Source organism: Natator depressus, chromosome 3, assembly GCF_965152275.1.
Source record: "Natator depressus isolate rNatDep1 chromosome 3, rNatDep2.hap1, whole genome shotgun sequence".
Lineage (NCBI taxonomy): Eukaryota > Metazoa > Chordata > Testudines > Cheloniidae > Natator > Natator depressus.
Window position 1 is genome coordinate 42,436,320 of NC_134236.1, and position 19,078 is coordinate 42,455,397.

The 19,078-nt window shown below is 41.4% G+C and overlaps 1 protein-coding gene across 9 annotated transcripts in view; it reads left to right on the forward strand.

The window, feature by feature from the left end:
- Positions 1 to 19,078, forward strand: part of MYOM2 (myomesin 2) — a 141,337-nt gene that overhangs the window by 32,541 nt on the left and 89,718 nt on the right. For all 9 annotated transcript variants that reach the window (XM_074947781.1, XM_074947782.1, XM_074947783.1 and 6 more), the window contains exons 10-14: positions 4,562 to 4,723; positions 8,523 to 8,664; positions 9,664 to 9,863; positions 11,146 to 11,199; positions 16,000 to 16,127. In XM_074947781.1, coding sequence (XP_074803882.1) covers positions 4,562 to 4,723; positions 8,523 to 8,664; positions 9,664 to 9,863; positions 11,146 to 11,199; positions 16,000 to 16,127 — 686 coding nt within the window. The remainder of the gene's footprint in view (positions 1 to 4,561; positions 4,724 to 8,522; positions 8,665 to 9,663; positions 9,864 to 11,145; positions 11,200 to 15,999; positions 16,128 to 19,078) is intronic.

Consider the following 19,078-nt stretch of genomic DNA (forward strand, 5'->3'; position numbering starts at 1 on the left):
AAAGGCCCTAATAAGCCCCCCTCACCCAGAATATCATTGGTCTCTTGATGGCCCCCTCCTCCTAACTCCATTCTGTTGCTTTCATCTGCATTAAAATGTGGGGATGTTGGGTGGAGGATTTATCTGCTGTCATAGTTAATTGGACTTCTTCCCGCTAAACTCTTGACATACATGTGGACACAGAAAACAGCCTCTCATCCACCCAAACAAACGTTATAAGCAAACAAATATACCTGTGAAATAATAATTCCATTTCTCCTACAAGCTAGGAAGAAGGAGACACAGAATGATTTTATTGTTATTTCTATTTTTAAATACTTGGGAGGTGATCACATACTATAGTGATGGAGTCATGTAAGTACATAGAAGAAACCTGGTTATTGGAGAAGGACATTTGTGGAACAACAGCCCCATGTGCTCAGAGAAACATAACCACAAAGGCATTCAAATGTTTTGTATTACTGTACTGTCACTTCAGTAGCCAAGAATTCCCATTGGGCACTCCAGGCGGAAATTCTTTGGGTGGCTGTGTGTTAGAAACCTACAGGAACACTCTTTAATTTATACCTATTAGTGTAAATTTAGGTATTTTTTGGGAGGGAGGAGGAAGGGGAGGATATTTATTTGTAAGTAAATCATTCATAAAACATAAAAGTAACTAATACAAATATGTTCATTGGCTGTTAGGAGGGATCACTAGAGATTTCTCTTGCCAACGTACCTAGATACCCTCAAGCAGGACTCTGAAGAGGACATCCCGGATGTAGTGAGATGTAGTGAGAATATGGATCATTTGTCACGATCACTTGGGGCAGCCTCTCTCTGAAGTGCCCACATTTTGGAGGGAGGATTCCCACACAACTGTTGCTGGAATTGTGCCCCTGCCAGTCTGATGGAAATACTCACCATCACCAAGGTGTATGTGTGAAAGTGACAAACAACAATGGGGCAAACAAGATAGATAGGAAAAATACAAGACTATTTGTTTACATAAAGCAGGAATGGATTTTGGCTGGAAATGCCACTTTTTAATTTCAGATCTATGCTACGTATATATCTATTCTTGTCTGATCCTTTGGGGCAGGGACTGCTTTTTTGTCCTGGGTTTGTCAATGCTTAGCACAAGGGTCCTGGTCCAAGACTGGAGCTCCTAGGTGCCACCACAATACAAATAATAAACAATAACTACAGTTTTATTCACTGTGAGCCAAACCCTGATGCCTGTATTCTGGGTGCTGAACCTGCTCCCACTGGGAGCTCGTTTCAGCCATCAGTTTTCACATTATTGTTAGTCAGGCAAAACTCTGACTGGGCCCAATCCAGAAAGGTGCTGAAATATATAGCAGTTGCCACTGAAGCTAAACGGAATTGCAGGTATCCAACAGATGTCCAATTGTACTCAATTTTTAGTTCAATGGGAATTTTCCTTGGATTTTGAAAAGTGGAAAAGGACTTCAAGATTTGGGCCTGTAGGTTTAGTCCCTAAGGACACGAACATATTCTCATTAAGATACGTGAAGATTTGTACGGTTGGTGTAACTTCCTCAAGCACTGGGATGAGAATATCCTCACTGAGGTGAAGATTGGGGGTGAAATCCTGGCCCCACTGAAGTCAATAGGTGTCTTGCCATTGACTTGAATGAGGCTAGGATTTCAGTCCAATATCCAAATGATTTAATGAAAAATAAAACAGTATTGTTCTCTTGAACACTAGCGGTAAAAACTGACCTGCGCACATGCGTATCACACTGACATCATGGGGAAGCTCATGTGGCAGAGATTTCCCTGAAAAATAGCAGGGATTAATGTGATTATTATATTATTGCAGTGAACACCTGCTGTATGCTTCAAATTGTGGCAGTGACACTTTTAAGCCAGGAGACCCACTGCATAAAATTTTGGGGGCAAGAAGGTTAATAATGGAACTAACATGATGACTGTCTTTTAAAGTGCTCTAGTTTTAGAGGGACTCTGGCCTTGAACTCAAATCTTGGACTAACATTTATTATTTCAGACAATTTATATTTAATTCTAGTTTGGTACTAAAATAATTTCTATTTTTCTTAAACGTTTACTGATTTTATTATGCAAATGATATACAACTAAAGACACGAGATGGCTCTCTGTGGTTTACTTATATTAATTATACGCAAGAGAATGTTGTGTTTATTCAAAATTAATAAACTTCAGAGTAGTTGTTGGTCACTAAACTCTAGGAGATATGTAAATCTATTGAATCAAATCCTCTGAAATGGTTTCAAGGTTCTGACACTATAAGCAGTACATATAAAATTCCTACCTTAATTTAAACCAGTTTAAGATGCTAAAAAAACTGAAATGAAATTATTATTGAAGATTGTACATCTAAGTCCAGTTTGGATATGGTTTTGGCTGGTTGCAGATTTTTTTTAAAAAAATTCTAAAGTAATAAATGCATTATAAAGATGTAGGGTCAGATTCTTCATTCATTTGTACGGGTATCTGAAGAACTCCATGGAGGTCCAAGGAGTTACATCAGATTTATTCAAAAGTGAGTGAGTGCAGAATTTGGCTGATGTTTTAACATAACATAATATGTAACATGGGAAATTAATGTGAGGGAAAAACCCCAAACACAGTAATTTCTATCAGTGCATATATGATTTAAACAGAAACAAGCTGCAACTTTTAGGGAACGTTTGGCCTAACTAACACATGGCAGAGCTCTGAGTTTTCAGGGTACATTGACAGGTTTCAGAGTAACAGCCGTGTTAGTCTGTATTTGCAAAAAGAAAAGGAGTACTTGTGGCACCTTAGAGACTAACCAATTTATTTGAGCATGAGCTTTCATGAGCATCCGATGAAGTGAGCTGTAGCTCACGAAAGCTCATGCTCAAATAAATTGGTTAGTCTCTAAGGTGCCACAAGTACTCCTTTTCTTTTTAGGGTACATTGAGTGAGTCAAGATCCCTGGCACTTCCAGACTCATTCTCTAGCAGATTCTCGAGGAATTGATAGCATATAGTACATGGAGAAAGAGGCACATTCTAGTAGTTTGAGAACAGAACGGAGAGCCTGGAACTCAGATATTATGGTCATAGCAGACCACATAACTGCCTAGACAGACAGAACTCCTGAGTCCTATTCTAGGCTCCAAAGCTGACTCCCTTTCTGGCCTTGCTTGGGAAGTCACTGAAGCCCCTATATTTTCAAACTTGAGTGCCTAAATAAAGGAACCCATATCCACATTCAGGCATCTAAGTAAGTGGCCTGATTTTCAGAGGAGCTGAGCACTCAGCCTTGAACTTCATTGTGATCACTTTGCTCCAAGTTTTTCATAAACTGGAAATAAATTAAAAAGAAAATGCAAAAGTTCTAGCTGCAGGGGGTATTCAGCTTTCACCGCAGACTGTTCACACAGCTCTATACAATGCAGTGAGCACAAACTGTGCAAGATGCAATAGAAAGGGGAATTGTAGGTATGTCATATAAGGAGCCCATGATTAAGAGCTGGAAAGAGGTCTCACTGCAATTACCTCGTACAAATCCTGAAAAATTCCCTTAAGAATCAGGCTTGCAGGAAATACCTGGGTAATGGTATAACTTATTGCTTCAATTTATGTAGTCAGATGGCCAGATATTCATTACCTGGTCCTTTACTGTCAGCTTTATCATTTGAAGATTTGTCACATTTTTTTCCACCCCCTGTGCTTCACCACTGTGGAGCTCTGTGTTCAATATATATATTCATTGGCTAAAATAATTTGTCTGCAACCTTTTGAACATCTACTCCAAGTGTATTTGAGCAACAGGGCAATAATCAAGCATAGCGCTGTGGCTGAACTTTGAATGTAGTGCTGCTGCATTGATTTTAATAGTGCTCAGTGGGTTAAAAATCAAAAGTTCTCCAATCAATGATTAAAAGAAACGAAGACAGAGGGACTTTCTTGGCCATCATAAAATATTCTGCTCATTCCATTGCTCCCATCTCACTAGTCAATCAGACTAATTTACATTAATCGTGGGGCGCCACCTCTGACCTGTGAGAAATTCAGATTTAATTGGATTCGCTGCTCAGCAGGCATGTCTGGCAGGTTTAAGAGTCAGTGTATCTTTACAGCAAGGCTTCAGATTAAGCCTTTAAAGTTAAAGAAAGAAATTTGACTAATCTGACATTTGACCTGAATAGGTAGAAAAGTGTATTTAAAAGCATAAACATTACACATTGCTGTCGTTACTGTGTACTTTAGATTTTCAGCATTGTTTCAAAACGGGGCTTAAAATATTTTCTTTTCAGTTTATTAAAAATGATGGTGAGGGAAGTCATTCCCTTTGCTGTAGCAGGTGCAGCACAGAATAGCTAAATTGTACACTCCTCTACCCATACTCATTGGTCAAATGAGTTTTCATGGGCACAGCTTAGTTCTTGTAGATAAATATTTTCATAGCATACTAACTCTACCATGTTGAGTAAAGCTGGCATAAGCGGCAGTCCATGCCACTGATTAACACAGAAGTGAGCTTCGATGAAGATTGCTATTGCTAATTCAGTGACACATGCTTGATCACAATTCTCTTCCAGGTGTGCTAATAAAAGACTCCAAGTGGACGAAAATGTACTTTGGAGAAGGCCAGGCAGCACTGTCTTTCACGCACCTGAACAAGGATGATGAAGGCTTATACACCCTGCGCATAATCACAAAAGGCGGGGTGACCGAGTACAGTGCATTCATGTTTGTCAGAGGTATGCTTTTCATTCTTTGTTGGGAGAAGACTTAGCAAATGCAATTAGGAAAAGTCACTTAATTTAGCACCATAGTATAATAAAGGAAGCCTAAAAGAAGTCCAAAGCATGGCATTATATAGATGTGAAATTTATCCACTGGTCTCTGTCAGGGACAATATAGTCACACTGCATCAGGAGAAGCTCAAGGTGTGATTGTGCTCCTGAAAATATGATCCTTTCTAGAGACCCAAGGAGGCCATCCTTCATGATGGTGCAGCCTACTCCTTTCTTCACAGAGGGCCATCTTTTCTGACTGGCACTTTACAGTGTAACAGGGTGCTGTCTGCTCCTGCCTCCTCGCACCACAGAAACTTGCTCAGACTCCATAGTTGTGTACCCACACCATGCCATTTGTTTACATTCCTTCCCCATGCTTATGGGACTTTCAGGACTCGAGAGGAGCACAGGTCTCCTTTTTATGAGATCTCTGAGACTGGCCTCAGTTAGGCCTGTTCCTCTCTCCCCCCTCACTTCCTTCCTGTGCCTTTCTTATCAGTCTCCAGCTGATGGGCTAATTGGCTCTTTAGCTCACCCACCCCTCAAACCTGATTAGATAATTAACTTCAATTGCACCAAGTCCCCCTTCTCTGGGGGAACTAATTGGTGTAGAATGATCAGCATGTAGGCTCACTGGTTAATTCCCTACACTCTGTCACATAGAGCCTTGAACGTGCCTTCACCAAACCCCTCCTCTTTATGCTGGCTTTTGCTACTGGGCTCACTCAGCTGGGTCAGGCCATTTACATTCTCAAGTTCAGGGACTGTTATGCCTGACCCTTGCACAGAGGGTGGTGGGGCGGGGGGACGGGGGGGAAGAAAGATTCCAGTACCCTCCCTTCAGTGTATCAGAGCCAGTCACAGCCTAGCACTTGGGGAAGAGACGGAAAAAGTTGGCTTGCCAAAGGACTGTGTTTTTCACAAGAGACATAGATGAAAAGCAGAGGAACATATTAAAATAGAATACAGGTCAGAGTTTGCCCTCATATTTGCATTCAGAACTCCCACTGAATCAGCCTGAGCTCCCACATGCATCTGTGAGCAGAGCATGGCTCTACATTTCTTTTGTTTTTAAAAATGAGTATGTTTCTGTCTGTGCGGTTCTTTAATTCTGATCCTCAGCACTTGTAAATTGGTGCAGCTCCACTGAAGTCAAGGAAGCTATGCTGATATACTCCCACTGAGGATCTGGCCTGTTCTGTTTACAAGTGTACCAGCGTGTGCATATGGTCTTCCTCACAAAGATTTCATCCAGACAGTTCCATTTGTTTGATTGGGTAGATATGGGTGGTGGCTGGGTGTCCATCATTTCCTGTGGGGCTAGCGCACAAACTACATTGGCTCTATGGCTACACTGCATTTTAACCCCCACACAGTGCGAGTCTCAGAGCCTGATTCTACTGACTCGGGGTCTCACTATAGCACTAAAAACTGTGTAGACATTCAGGCTCAGACTCTGAGGCCAGGGAGTAGGTGTGTTCTAGAGCCAAGCTCCAGTCTGTGCCTGAATATTCACACAACTATTTTTAGTGCCATAGCATGACCTATGTGAGCCTGAGTCTGTAAACCCAGTCTCTGAGACTCAGCCCCATGGGTTTTAAAATGTAGTATAGACATACCATCTGTCCCTGGCAGCCACACTCCCTGCCCTCACTAGAGCCAGGCTACTAGGCCTTCCTTGTTCCTAATCCACTCCCTTGGAGGGAGAATCCCACTTGAAAAGGTCATGGAAAGCATATTAGCTTTCTTGGGGAATCTCCGCTGTTCAGGTAGGTGAATAATGAGCATTTCCTTTCCCCACCTACACTTTGACCCCTTCTCACTCACAGGTCCCTGGATTTATGGAGAGCCCTCCATGAGATCCATACCAAGGGGAGACAAAGTGCTAAGGTGGTACCTGACCCCCGTTTTCATGTGGGCCATGATCTGAAGGTAGAGGGTAACCTCTGTGTATATAACATAAGAGTTCAATCAGGCCCATAGTTCTGAAATTTCAAAGGGTGGGATCATATAGGGGCCTGGCCCTTAGCATCTACCTCTCAACACCATTGTCATTGCAATAGGATGGCAAGTTGTGGACAGAGATACAGGACTACTCTGACTCACCCTAAACTCAGGTGCTAGAATCCTGCATAAAGATACAGCATAAAAACTTCAGCAGGTGGATGTTTCTTGAGGTGCAGTATGTCTCTGAGAATATGCAGAGTAAGCCTTAGGAACAGTCAAGACTTGGGAAGAAGCTTTCTCATAAATAGAAAGGGTAACCACCTTTCTGTATACAGTGCTATACAATCCCTCCTGGCCAGAGACAAAGTCCTTTTACCTGTAATGGGTTAAGAAGCTAAGGTAACCTTGCTGGCACCTGACCCAAAATGACCAATGGGGACAAGATACTTTCAAATCTGGAGGTAAGGGGCGGGGGGAAGGCTTTTGTCTGTCTGTGTGATACCTTTGCCAGGAACAGATCAAGGATGCAAGCCCTCCAACTCCTGTAAAGTTAGTAAGTAATCTAGCTAGAAAATGCATTAGGTTTTCTTTGTTTTGGCTTGTGAAATTCGCAGTGCTGGAGGAAATGTGTATTCCTGTTTTTGTGTCTTTTTGTAACTTAAGGTTTTGCCTCGAGGGATTCTCTATGTTTTGAATCTGACTGCCTGTAAGATTATCTTCCATTTTGATCTTACAGAGTTGTTCTCTTATCTTTTTTTGTTCTTCTAATAAAGTTCTGTTTTTTAAGAATCTGATTGGGTTTTTTGGGTCTTAAAAATCCAAGGCTGGTTTGTGCTCATCTTGTTTATTCTCAAGCCTTCCCTGGAAAGGGGGTGTATGGGCTTGGGGGGATATTTTGGGGAAATAGGAACTCCAAGTGGTCCTTTCCTTGTTCTTTGTCTAAATCACTTGGTGGTGGCAGCATACTGTTCAAAGACAAGGCGAAATTTGTGCCTTGGGAAAGTTTTTAACCTAAGGTGGTAAAAATAAGCGTAGGGGTTTTTTCATGCGGGTCTCCACATCAGTACCCTAGAGTTCAGAGTGGGGAGGGAACCTTGACAAGTTTAGATTGAGGTTTCTGTTGGGTGGTGGTTGTTTCTGTCAACAGTAGAGACAAAACCAGGAAAGAGGAAGTTTGGAATTTATCCAATAGCTGTATATGCCTTTCCAAGCAGAATGAAAACTCCACCTGTTAATAGTCTTCATTAGGAGTTGTGGGCACTCAACACTTCTTAAGATCAGGCCACATATAGGTGTCTCATCTAAGAAACATTAATTACTTATCGGTGTCTGTATCTCAAGGTTTGAATTAGGAGGTACCCTTAGAAATATAGCAAATGCTCCCACGCCAAGTAGCCTTGGGAAATGTCTTTTTCCTGACCACATGATCTTCAGTGAGTGTCTCTCTCTGACCAAGGAATGAATGAAATCCATCTTTCTGAGGGGTGAGATTTTCAGAAGCACAAATGGAAGTTAGTTGTTCAACTCCTATTGAAAGTCAGTGAGAATTTGGTGCCTATTATCCATTTCAACCCTCCAAAATTTTCAGCCAGGTTTCTAAACCTATAGATAGACCTCACTGGGCTTGCTTCACCACTGTGTTATTCCAGTGTAACCTCACGGAAATCACTGGAGTCTCACTGGGATAAAACAGGAGTAGTAGATGGACTGGGCAATCTGTGTAATTCATCTTTGTTGTACTATAGAACGGAGTCTCTCTCCAAACCTGAGAAGTATTGTAGTCAAATCTGATTTGATTTTTTTTCTGATCTAGATGCTGACGCATTAATTGCTGGGGCACCTGGGGCACCAATGGATGTTAAATGCTATGATGCTAACAGAGATTATGTCATTGTAACCTGGAAACCACCAAATACAGCCAGTGAGAGTCCAGTCATAGGATATTTTGTTGACAGGTGTGTGTAAATTTGTTTTTTGTGTATCAACCTGTATGTACTGAAAAAAGTCACTATTTTTATGCCCTGCACCCCAATACTGAGTCTATTTGGGGCCACTGTAGTTCCTGGAACAAGTTAGAGCAGCCTTAGGGCTGTTCTGATTTGCACCCTGTGGGAGCAGCCCTTAAGGGGTTGTTCCAGTTGCTGGGGAGCATTACGTGAAGCAGTGCTCCAACCATGCCCTCTTCTCCTTCACGTTATCTTAAACTGGTGTTTGTGTACTCCAGACAGTGATTCATCCAAACCAAGGGACATCTCAGCTGGCAGTTTAAGCCAAATTATAGCTCTTTTGCTCCTGAAATCTGCTCTAAATTATGTTGGAGGTCCTGCACAGGACAGGAAGGTCAGGATTAGGGGAATCCAAGGAGTGCTCCTCAGCTATAGTCAAAGCCCAGTATCTCATCCTTAATATTTAAAATGAGCAATGTACTATACACACAAATATTACTGATATAATTTCAGTATATATAGTATTCTATATTAAAAATAACAATGTACCCACTGTTGCTACATTGTTGTATCTGATACACTATAGTGTATGTCCTATCTCCCAGACTTCTGGGAACTGTAGGTAAATGTTGATTTTAAAATGGCATTCACTAGGGTGAAATTCACCACTCTGTTGAGGGCTCTACTATGTCTATGGACTATTTAAGTTCCATTTAAACAATCAAAATAAGGCTTTACATGGTGCGTAGACCATGGGTGAATTTCACCCATTAAGTGTATAATCTAATGTATTGTTCCTTTTGATATAACACAACAAATTTTCTCTCAGTAATAAAGTATTATGGGCCATATACCCAGCTGACATCAATCGGGGTTTCTCCATGAAAGTCAATGAAGCTACACCGATTTACATCAGCTGTGGATCTGGCTCTCTGTTAGTAGGCACAATACTAATTGCACATGTTCATTTTGGCACCCTGATAAATGATCTCCTTTTCTTACTCCTAGATGTGAAGTGGGTACTGAAAACTGGGTCCAGTGCAATGATGCTCCAGTAAAAATCTGCAAATACCCTGTAACTGGACTGTTTGAGGGACGGTCTTACACATTCCGTGTGAGAGCAGTGAACAAGTCAGGTATTAGCAGGCCATCTAGAGTCTCTGAAGCAGTTGCAGCTCTTGATCCTGTTGACCTGGACAGATTACAAAGTACGTAATGCAACCACTAAGAAGCTGTTCCACATTTACACTGTAATTTTTGAAAGAAAGGTTTTATTTTCTGGTTCTGTTTGGTGGGTAACCAAATGGGCAGTGCCAACCTCTTCATTTTGGATCTGGTTTTCAGCTTCCATTCTTTCCCAGAGCTCATCCACTTGCTAATTATAACAAGGACACTCCCACTGTGACAGCAAGGTCCACACTAGCAACTTGCCAAGAGCCCAAGGGTGCCAATTCATTTACATATATTTGCACAATTTTTAAATGTAAAAGAAATGCTTAAAGTCATAATGGATAACATTTTCAAAGGCACATAAAGGCCAGATTTTGAAAGGTATTTAGATATTGTTCTGCTCTGTGTTGCAACACATAAGGGCCAGGCTTTGGAAGGTATTTAGGTGCCTATTCAAAATCTGGCCCTATGTCTCATTTTCAAAGGTGCTGTGATGCTGAGTGGAACAGTGCCTAAATGCCTTTAAAAATCAGGACCAAAGTCACTTTTGAAAATATTACTCTATGTCTGTTTTAGCTGAATGGAATTTGCTTGTTGTTTGTATTCACTAGCAGTAAAAACCTACAGTCTATCATCTGTTTTTTCACATGCAGTTGTTACAGGAAGAGGCCAGCCATTGGCTGCATATTGCTCATCCATCACACGCTGGGCACCCTTGATATTCTGGTCTGTAAGGAACACTGTCAGTGCTGCTCAAGGTCTAGGCCATGGTACCTGCTGGAGAGCAGTTAGATGGACATTCACTTAGACTGAAATTTAACACTATGCAAAGGGTCAGCACAAAGGCTGTGGATTTGTGACACCCTACTTAAGCTCTGTTTTGTGCTGGCCGTCTGTCCAGGGGTGAATTTCACCCATTATGAAGACCAAAAATTCACTTGTTCCTTGTAACATGTTGTGCCTCAGTTAGCTCACTCACATACCTTCATGTCCAGTCCTCAAAAGTCCAGTTGATAACACACATTGCCACTGTGCCACGGCACTGATTCCATCAATTAACAATAGGATTCTTTTTTTCAGTTAATCTTTAAATGGTCCCTTACTGTTTGTGAGTGAGTACTAGTCAGTGTGAATAAAGGTGGAAGAATCAGTGTGTAACAAGGAATGAGAATCCATATGTACAAAGCTGCAATACCGGCGTTGAGATAGCAGACACTACACAAAAGTGTTTGTCAGCACTGATAAAAGAGAGTCTTCAAAATCTGTAAATACTCTTTATTGCACAGAGAACTAACTGTAAATGAATGTTTTGGTCTACAGCTGTTCATCTGGATGGAGGCAGAGAAATTGTAATATATCAGGATGACCTTGAAGGTATGTAGCGCTACCATGATTTCATTTCATCTTTTTATATCCAAGGAATTTAAGATTATAATTAGAAACATGAGATCTTGAAAAAAAAAATCCACCGAGTGAGCCAACTCTTAATAAAATTAAATAAACGCAAAAGTCTGAGGGGTGGGATAGATTCATAATTTTGATTGTGCCGTTTTCATTATGCATTTCTCCTTCTTTCAATAGTCATGATCTGAGATTAAACAGACGAAACTTGTGTTTGATTATTGCTAATTTATTTCTTATCCTTGTCCTATGAGCCTAGTGTGGCTTTTTGGTCAAAGTTTGAAGCTTTGGTAAACATTGTGTTTGCCATTTTTAATAGAAGTACATTAAATCCATCTTTATTCAAAGATATACTTTTCCTGAGAAGTGCTAAGTGTTTGCCACAGCCAGTGATGCCTGGAAGAGTTAGAGATTCTAAAAGTACTTCTCAGGATGAGATCCTAGATGCCTTCTACCTTTAATTTTGTTCTGGTAGAGTATTTGTGCTGCTTACTTTGCCTAGCAAGATACAAATGTTAACTAGGATAGCTGAGGACTGTTGAAGATAAAAGGGTCTGATTAACCACTCTCACATCAGTTTTAAAGTGGTGCAACTGCACTAATAGTGTGACATAGTGGAGTTTATACCTGTAATGGACTGCAGAGGCTGGCTAAGAGATTTGCGATGCCTTTGTCTGTAGGCATTCTGAACTGCAGAATGGAAAACTTTAAGGTTCTTGATCTTGACAATGTTTGTTACTAATGAAATGACAGTGTTACTAGACCGTCAAATGGTTAAAAATAATCACAATTAATAGCGATTTTAATTGCACTGTTAATAATAGAATAATAATTTAATTTTATTATAAATATTTTTGGATGTTTTTCTACATTTTCAAATATATTGACTTCAATTACAACACAGAATACAAAGTGTACAGTGCTCATTTTATATTATTTTTGATTGCACTGTAAAAATTATAAACAAAAGAAATAGTATTTTTCAATTCACCTCATACAAGTACGGTAGTGCAATCTCTTTATCGTGAAAGTGCAATTTACAAATGTAGAATTTTTTTGTTACAGAACTGCACTAAAAACAAAACAATGTAAAAGTTTAGAGACTACAATTTCACTCAGTCCTACTTCTTGTTCAGCCAATTGCTAAGGCAAACAAATTTCTTTACATTTACAGGAGATAATGCGCGCTTCTTATTGACAATGTCATCTGAAAGTGAGAACAGGTGTTCGCATGGCACTTTTGTAGCCAGCATTGCAAGGTACTTATGTGCCAGATATGCTAAACATTTGTATGCCCCTTCATGCTTCAGCCACCATTCCAGAGGACATGCTTCCATGCTGATGACGCTCATTAAAAAAATAATGACACGTTTCAGAGTAACAGCCGTGTTAGTCTGTATTCGCAAAAAGAAAAGGAGTACTTGTGGCACCTTAGAGACTAACCAATTTATTTGAGCATGAGCTTTTGTGAGCTACAGCTCACTTCATCAGATGCATACTGTGGAAACTGCAGAAGACATTATATACACAGAGACCATGAAACAATACCTCCTCCCACCCCACTCTCCTACTGGTAATAGCTTATTGTTTCATGGTCTCTGTGTATATAATGTCTTCTGCAGTTTCCACAGTATGCATCCGATGAAGTGAGCTGTCGCTCACGAAAGCTCATGCTCAAATAAATTGGTTAGTCTCTAAGGTGCCACAAGTACTCCTTTTCTTTTTAAAAAAATAATGTGTTAATTAAATTTGTGACTGAAATCCTTGGGGAGATTTGTATGCCTCCTGCTCTGTTTTACCTGCATTCTGCCATATATTTCATGTTGTAGCAGTCTCGGATGGTGACCCAGTGCATGTTGTTCATTTTAAGAACACTTTCACTGCAGATTTGACAAAACCAATGTGAGATTTCTAAGGATAGATACAGCACTCTACCCAAGGTTTAAGAATCTGAAGTGCCTTCCAAAATCTGAGAGGGACGAGGTGTGGAGCACGCTTTCAGATGTCTTAAAAGAGAAACATGCTGATGCAGAAACTACAGAACCTGAACCACCAAAAAAGAAAATCAACCTTCTGCTGGTGGCATCTGACTCAGATGATGAAAATGAACATGCATTGGTCCGCACTGTTTTGAATCATTGGTTGAAGCATGAAGGGACTTATGAATCTTTAGCTCATGTAGCACATAAATATCTTGCAATGCCAGCTATGACAGTGCCATGCGAATGCCTGTTCTAACTTTCAGGTGGCATTGTAAACAAGAAGTGGGCAGCATTATTACCTGCAAATGTAAACAAACTTGTTTGTCTGAGCGATTAGCTGAACAAGAAGTAGGACTGATTGGACTTGTAGGTTCTAAAGTTTTACATTTTTTAATACAGTTTTTTTTGTACATAATTCTACATTTGTAAGTTCAACTTTCATGATAAAGAGATTGCACTACAGTACTCATAATGGGGGAACTGAAAAATACAATTTCTTTTGTTTTTTACAGTGCAAATATTTGTCATAAAAATAAAGGGAGCACTGTACATTTTGTATTCTGTGTTGTAATTGAAATCAATATATTTGAAAATGTAGAAAAAGATCCAAATATATTTATAATAAATTTAAATTGGTATTCTATTATTGTTTAACAGTATGATTAAACTGCGATTAATTATGACTTTTTTTTAAATCTAGTTAATTTGTTTTATGTTAATTGCTTGAGTTAACAGTGATTAATTTACAGCCCTAACTGTTACACAAGATCACATAATCAGAGGGTTCTCCTCACTTATACTGGTTTTACATGGGTGCAATTCCAGTTACTTCAGTTTACATCCATGTGAGAAGTGAATCAGGCCCAGGGCTTTGTATTTTGAATTTTTCAGGCACCAGCAAGGGTATTTAGATTTCTAAATACCCAACTTGTGGGTACTAGCCAGGAATATAGATATCTAAATGCTATTAATTATAAACCTATTTACTTAAATCGGCAAAATTGGAGGCTAGCTTTAAAAATGTTGGCTCCTTAGATCACATAATTTATCTCCCTACCAGAGTCAGATGACCTTGCAATCTGTAAGGAGAGGTTGTTAATTGTACCAGTACAATATTACATTATACATGATGTCATCTTTGGAATTCTAAGGGGTGAATATTTACCACACACTGTGGGGATTTAGCTATGTGAATTCTACTGATGTTCATGGGAGCCTCTTGGCTCAATCCTGATTCATTCTGCTGAAAATAGATCTTTTAGAGCTTAAAATAATTTTATTTATGATACTTCAGCAAGTGTCTTAAACTCAACAGATCAATGTGTTTATCCAAAGAACGCACATCCCATTTGCAGAGAATCAAACAAATAAAAATACATTATGAACGACAATAAATGATGTCAATTGTTAGATGCAAACTTCAAAGCTTCTGATTTTGATTGGGGAAAAAAGTATCATAAAAGATAAAATAACTTCAACTACATAGCAGGCTGGCTCACAGATCTATTGACATTGCTTAGAATCATCTAAAGATTCATTTTCATGATTAATTTTGTCATCTGGAAGAGACATTTTCTCTCTCTTTTTTTAATTTCAAATTCTAAGCATTTATCTATGCACTGTGCTTGCACTTAGAAAAAGAAAATGACAAAATTACCTTAAAAACCACAAACAAAAGCCACGTCACACTGTATGTTTTAAGCCAGGAGAACAGGATGTGCACAGACCTATGTTGAATTACCATTTCTGAACTTTTTGCCTGTTGACATCTTATTCAGAGCCAGACAAATATGATTGAAGGTGACATTGCTAGGCCCTAATCCTGCTCCTCATTACACCAACGTGTAACTCCATTGAGACAGATCCTAGCCCGTTTGTATCCCTAGAGTGACAGAGTGGCCCTAAAGCTGCCCTAACTGGGCAATTTAGGATTCTCTCAGGTTGGCACACAGCTATACTGGCTCTATGCCACCATCCTTGCAGCCCTTGGTGTGGCAATGGAAAGGGGTGAGGCCAGACCACTGCTGCATTCCAGTTGATCCCCAGGAGGCATAATGGCCTGTGAAGGTAGGAACAAGGTGGCTGTGCAATGCATTTGCACTCCTCTGATCCTGAGCCTGTATGGCTGCTCTAAATTATATCGGCTGGTCATGTCACCCATATTGTAGGAGATATCATGAATACTTTTTTCCTGCCCACTTTACATTAAGCTCCTTTTGTGTTTAAATGCTCCAGTCTTTTGAGTGAATCCTCCTTCTAGTTCAGTTTTCTATAGTAACTCTTGGACTCATCAGTTTTGATCAAACATGCAGGGCCCGCTCCAGGCACCGGCGGCAAGTCGGCGGTGAGCCCTGCAGTCCCTCTCTCTTCGGCGGCCGCTCAACCAGGCTTGTTTATTTTTTTTTTTTCCCTTCGCTGCTTGGGGCGGCAAAAAAGCTGGAGCCGGCCCTGCAAACATGTCTTTTATATGCATATAGTGAGTAGGTTTTGCCAAGGCATTTGGCACATCAGATTAAAGTAACTCAAATGTGATCAAGGAAAAATCATGTGAGACAAATGAAAAGCTTCTATCTATGTGCTATTGAATATGTTACTTTGGTTGTGAAAATAAATACCCCGCTTGTAATTTGCATGCTTAGTGCTTCAAAATAGAAATGATGCAAACCATTAAACTGTAAAGCGGATACTTTAGCCCTTAATAGACTCGAGTTTGGAAAGATGAGCTGTAGCATAAATGCTGACCTGGGGTTAATCTCTGGTTTAACACTGACTAAGTTTATTACTCCTCCAGGCGATGTTCAGATTCCAGGACCTCCCACCAATGTACATGCTTCAGAAACCAGCAAAACATATGTTGTGCTCAGCTGGGAGCCACCTGTTCCCCGTGGCAAAGAGCCATTAATGTATTTCATTGAGAAGGTACTGTACTGTATAGTTGCATTGAGCTGTAAGCCACATACAATTTAATTCAAATAATTTTTGGAGCTGCAAAATGAACAATAAGACTAGCACTCACTGAGGTCTCGCAGGACTTGACCGTGGGACTTTAGAGAAGGCATTGACAATCGAATATGTTGTTATGTGATCTAATGAGTATTTAAGTTCAAGAGCCATAAAAAATTGCCTCTGTGCTATTTTGTTACTGCTATCAAAAATGAGAATAAAACTACAATGTATTGTAACAATTTAATAGAGAGCATCACCTTAACCTTCTCCTCCCTCAAGGCTGGATTGGTACTTTGCAATCTGCCCTTATTAAGGGGCAGCACATAGTTTCCCTTCCCCAGCAACACAGCAGAGATTGAATTGTGGCTCACAGTTTGGTCCCTGGTTCCCCTTTTCTCCATGGAGGAAATAAGCTGGTGCAACTTACTTCCCCCTCTGCAGTGGCTGAACTATGCTAGCCTGTACATTGAAGTGGGAGAGGAGCCAAAGCTCCACCCACTCCCCATTCCTGCATGTTCACTCCCTGTCCACCAGAGCAGGAGGAGATTTTGCTACCTGGTGGTGGTTGCTCTCCTTCCTGCTCTGTTACTCATGATACAGATAGCCTGTGCTGGTAAGCAAAGGATGATCACCCCCAACATCTGCTTCTTTTGCTCCTGTTGTCTAACTGTGAAACATCTCTGGTGGAATTCCCATGACCAGGTTGTCTTCCTCCACTACAAATTCAGTCCCTCCTCCTTCAGTTCTGCCATCTTCCTAACAAAACAGCTCTCCTTCTCCAACTTTAACTGAATCTAATGTCAAAAATCCTAGCCATATTTCACCACCTTTGCCTCACGCCACACACCCTGCCCTCCTCCTGACTCCATTTCTGTCTCCACACAGGATCTCATTGGTGAAAACTGAGAAAAAATAATATGTGACCTGCCTTCCCTTCTCCTCCAACTCTCGCCCCCCTCTTCCCTGTCATTGGCACAAACATTTCTCATGTGCTGTCCTCCCCTAACTCCTCCACTTGCTCCAGTGACCCCATCCCAACCCATTTCCTGATATCCCTTGTGCCCAATCTCATCCCCATCTTACTCATCCCATTAACTTTTCACTCTGCTCTGGCTTTTTCTCTTCATGATACATGCATGCTTTGGTCTCTCACATTTAAAAAAAATGCCCACACTCTTGACCCCTACTTGCCTCTCCAACTAGCATTCCAGATCTCTTCTCCCTTTCATCTGTAAGCTCAGTGAACATGCTGTCTACAATCACTATCTGGAGTGTCTCTTCTCCAATTACATGCTAGGCACTGTCCAATCTGGATTTTGCTCCTTGGACTCCATTGAAACTATCCTCCCCAAAGTCTCTACTGAGCTCTTCCTAAGTAAAGCTCAGAACCAGGACTCCAGCCTCATCCTTCTTGACCTGCTGGCTGCCTTCAACATCATCAGCCATGCTCCTTTTCTTGAAATCTTCTCTTCCTTTGGCTTCTGTGACGCTATCCTTTCCTGATTCTCTTCTTACCTCTCTAATCGTTCCTTTAACATCTCTTTTGGAAGATCCTTCTCATTTCCCCTCCAACTTTCTGTGGCGTTCTACAGGAATCTGTCCTTGGTCCCCTTCTCTTCTTCCTCTACACCTTATCTCTGGGTAATCCCATCAACAAACACAATTTCAGCTATCATCTCTGTGCTTTCAACTCTCAGATTTACCTCTCTACTCCAGACCTGTCTCCTTTTGTCCAAATTAAAATCTCAGCCTGTCTTTGACATCTCCTTGTGGATGTCTAGCCACCAGCTCAGACTCAACATGGCTACAGCAGAACTCTTAATCTTCTGTCCCTGCTTCTGTTCCAAGCTGTCCCTGCTACCTCCTTTCTCAATCACTGTGGACCATACCACCATTCGGCCTATCACCGAAGCCTGTAACCAAAGCATCATTTTCAGCTTTGAGCTCTTTAGGTCAGTGGTTCTCAACGTGTGGTCTGCAGACCCTTAGGGATACGCCATTATAATCAAGGGGAGGGTCTGGAAACTGATTGGTCCCTCCCAGAGGTGATGCGTGGTGGTGGGGGGAAGCATGCAGAGTCACGACCCCCCAGATTTCTGCCTTCTGAGGGGACCCATCCAGAGGGGCTGCCACAGACTCTGCCTCACAGGGCATTGGGGGTGGGCAAGGCCTTGGGCCACCTCTCTCCAGATTGCCCAGCAGTGAATAGGCAGCGGCTCTCCCAGTGGCCACAGTCACTGCGTGTCCATGCAGTGCAGGAAGAGGGGAAGCAACAGGACGGCTGTCTGGGGGCTGAGGACCCCTTTCCCTGCTACACGGGGCTGCTTGTCCTTCCCTGCTACTGGAGTCCACTGAGATGAGTCGGGGTGGAGGTGGTGCTCTCTCCCTGAGCCCCACCATGAGGGGCTGGCCCAGCCCTGCCCCAGAACGTTTCTCTGCAGTTGCCTCTGGTCCCTGGTAGCTACCAGATCCTGCCCACCCTAGCCGCTAGGTAAGCGGAGCTGGCAAACACCTCTTGCAGGGCCTCAGAGCCCGGCTGGGAGGGGCGACAGGGCCAGGGGAGGGGGAGAGGCCCACAGGGAGGTGCTGACTGACGGACTGGCACTGAATTCTGGGCTTGTGTCAGCTGCCCTGCCCCCGTGACAGGGAGTGCGACATTGTTCCTCACCCCCTCCAACACTCCCCAGGTACCTCCTCCCTGTATACAAACACTCCTCCAGCATCCTCCCAGTACACAGACACCCCTCCAACATCTCCCAGATATCCACATATATCACCTAGCAATGCTGTAATTTATCATTAGTATCTGGTAAGCTGTTAATATTTTAATTTGCAATGTTTTTGGTTGATCTGTTCAAATAATAATAATTTCTCTACAGAAGTATTTGAGATAACTATTAAAGTAACATAAAGAAACAAATTGT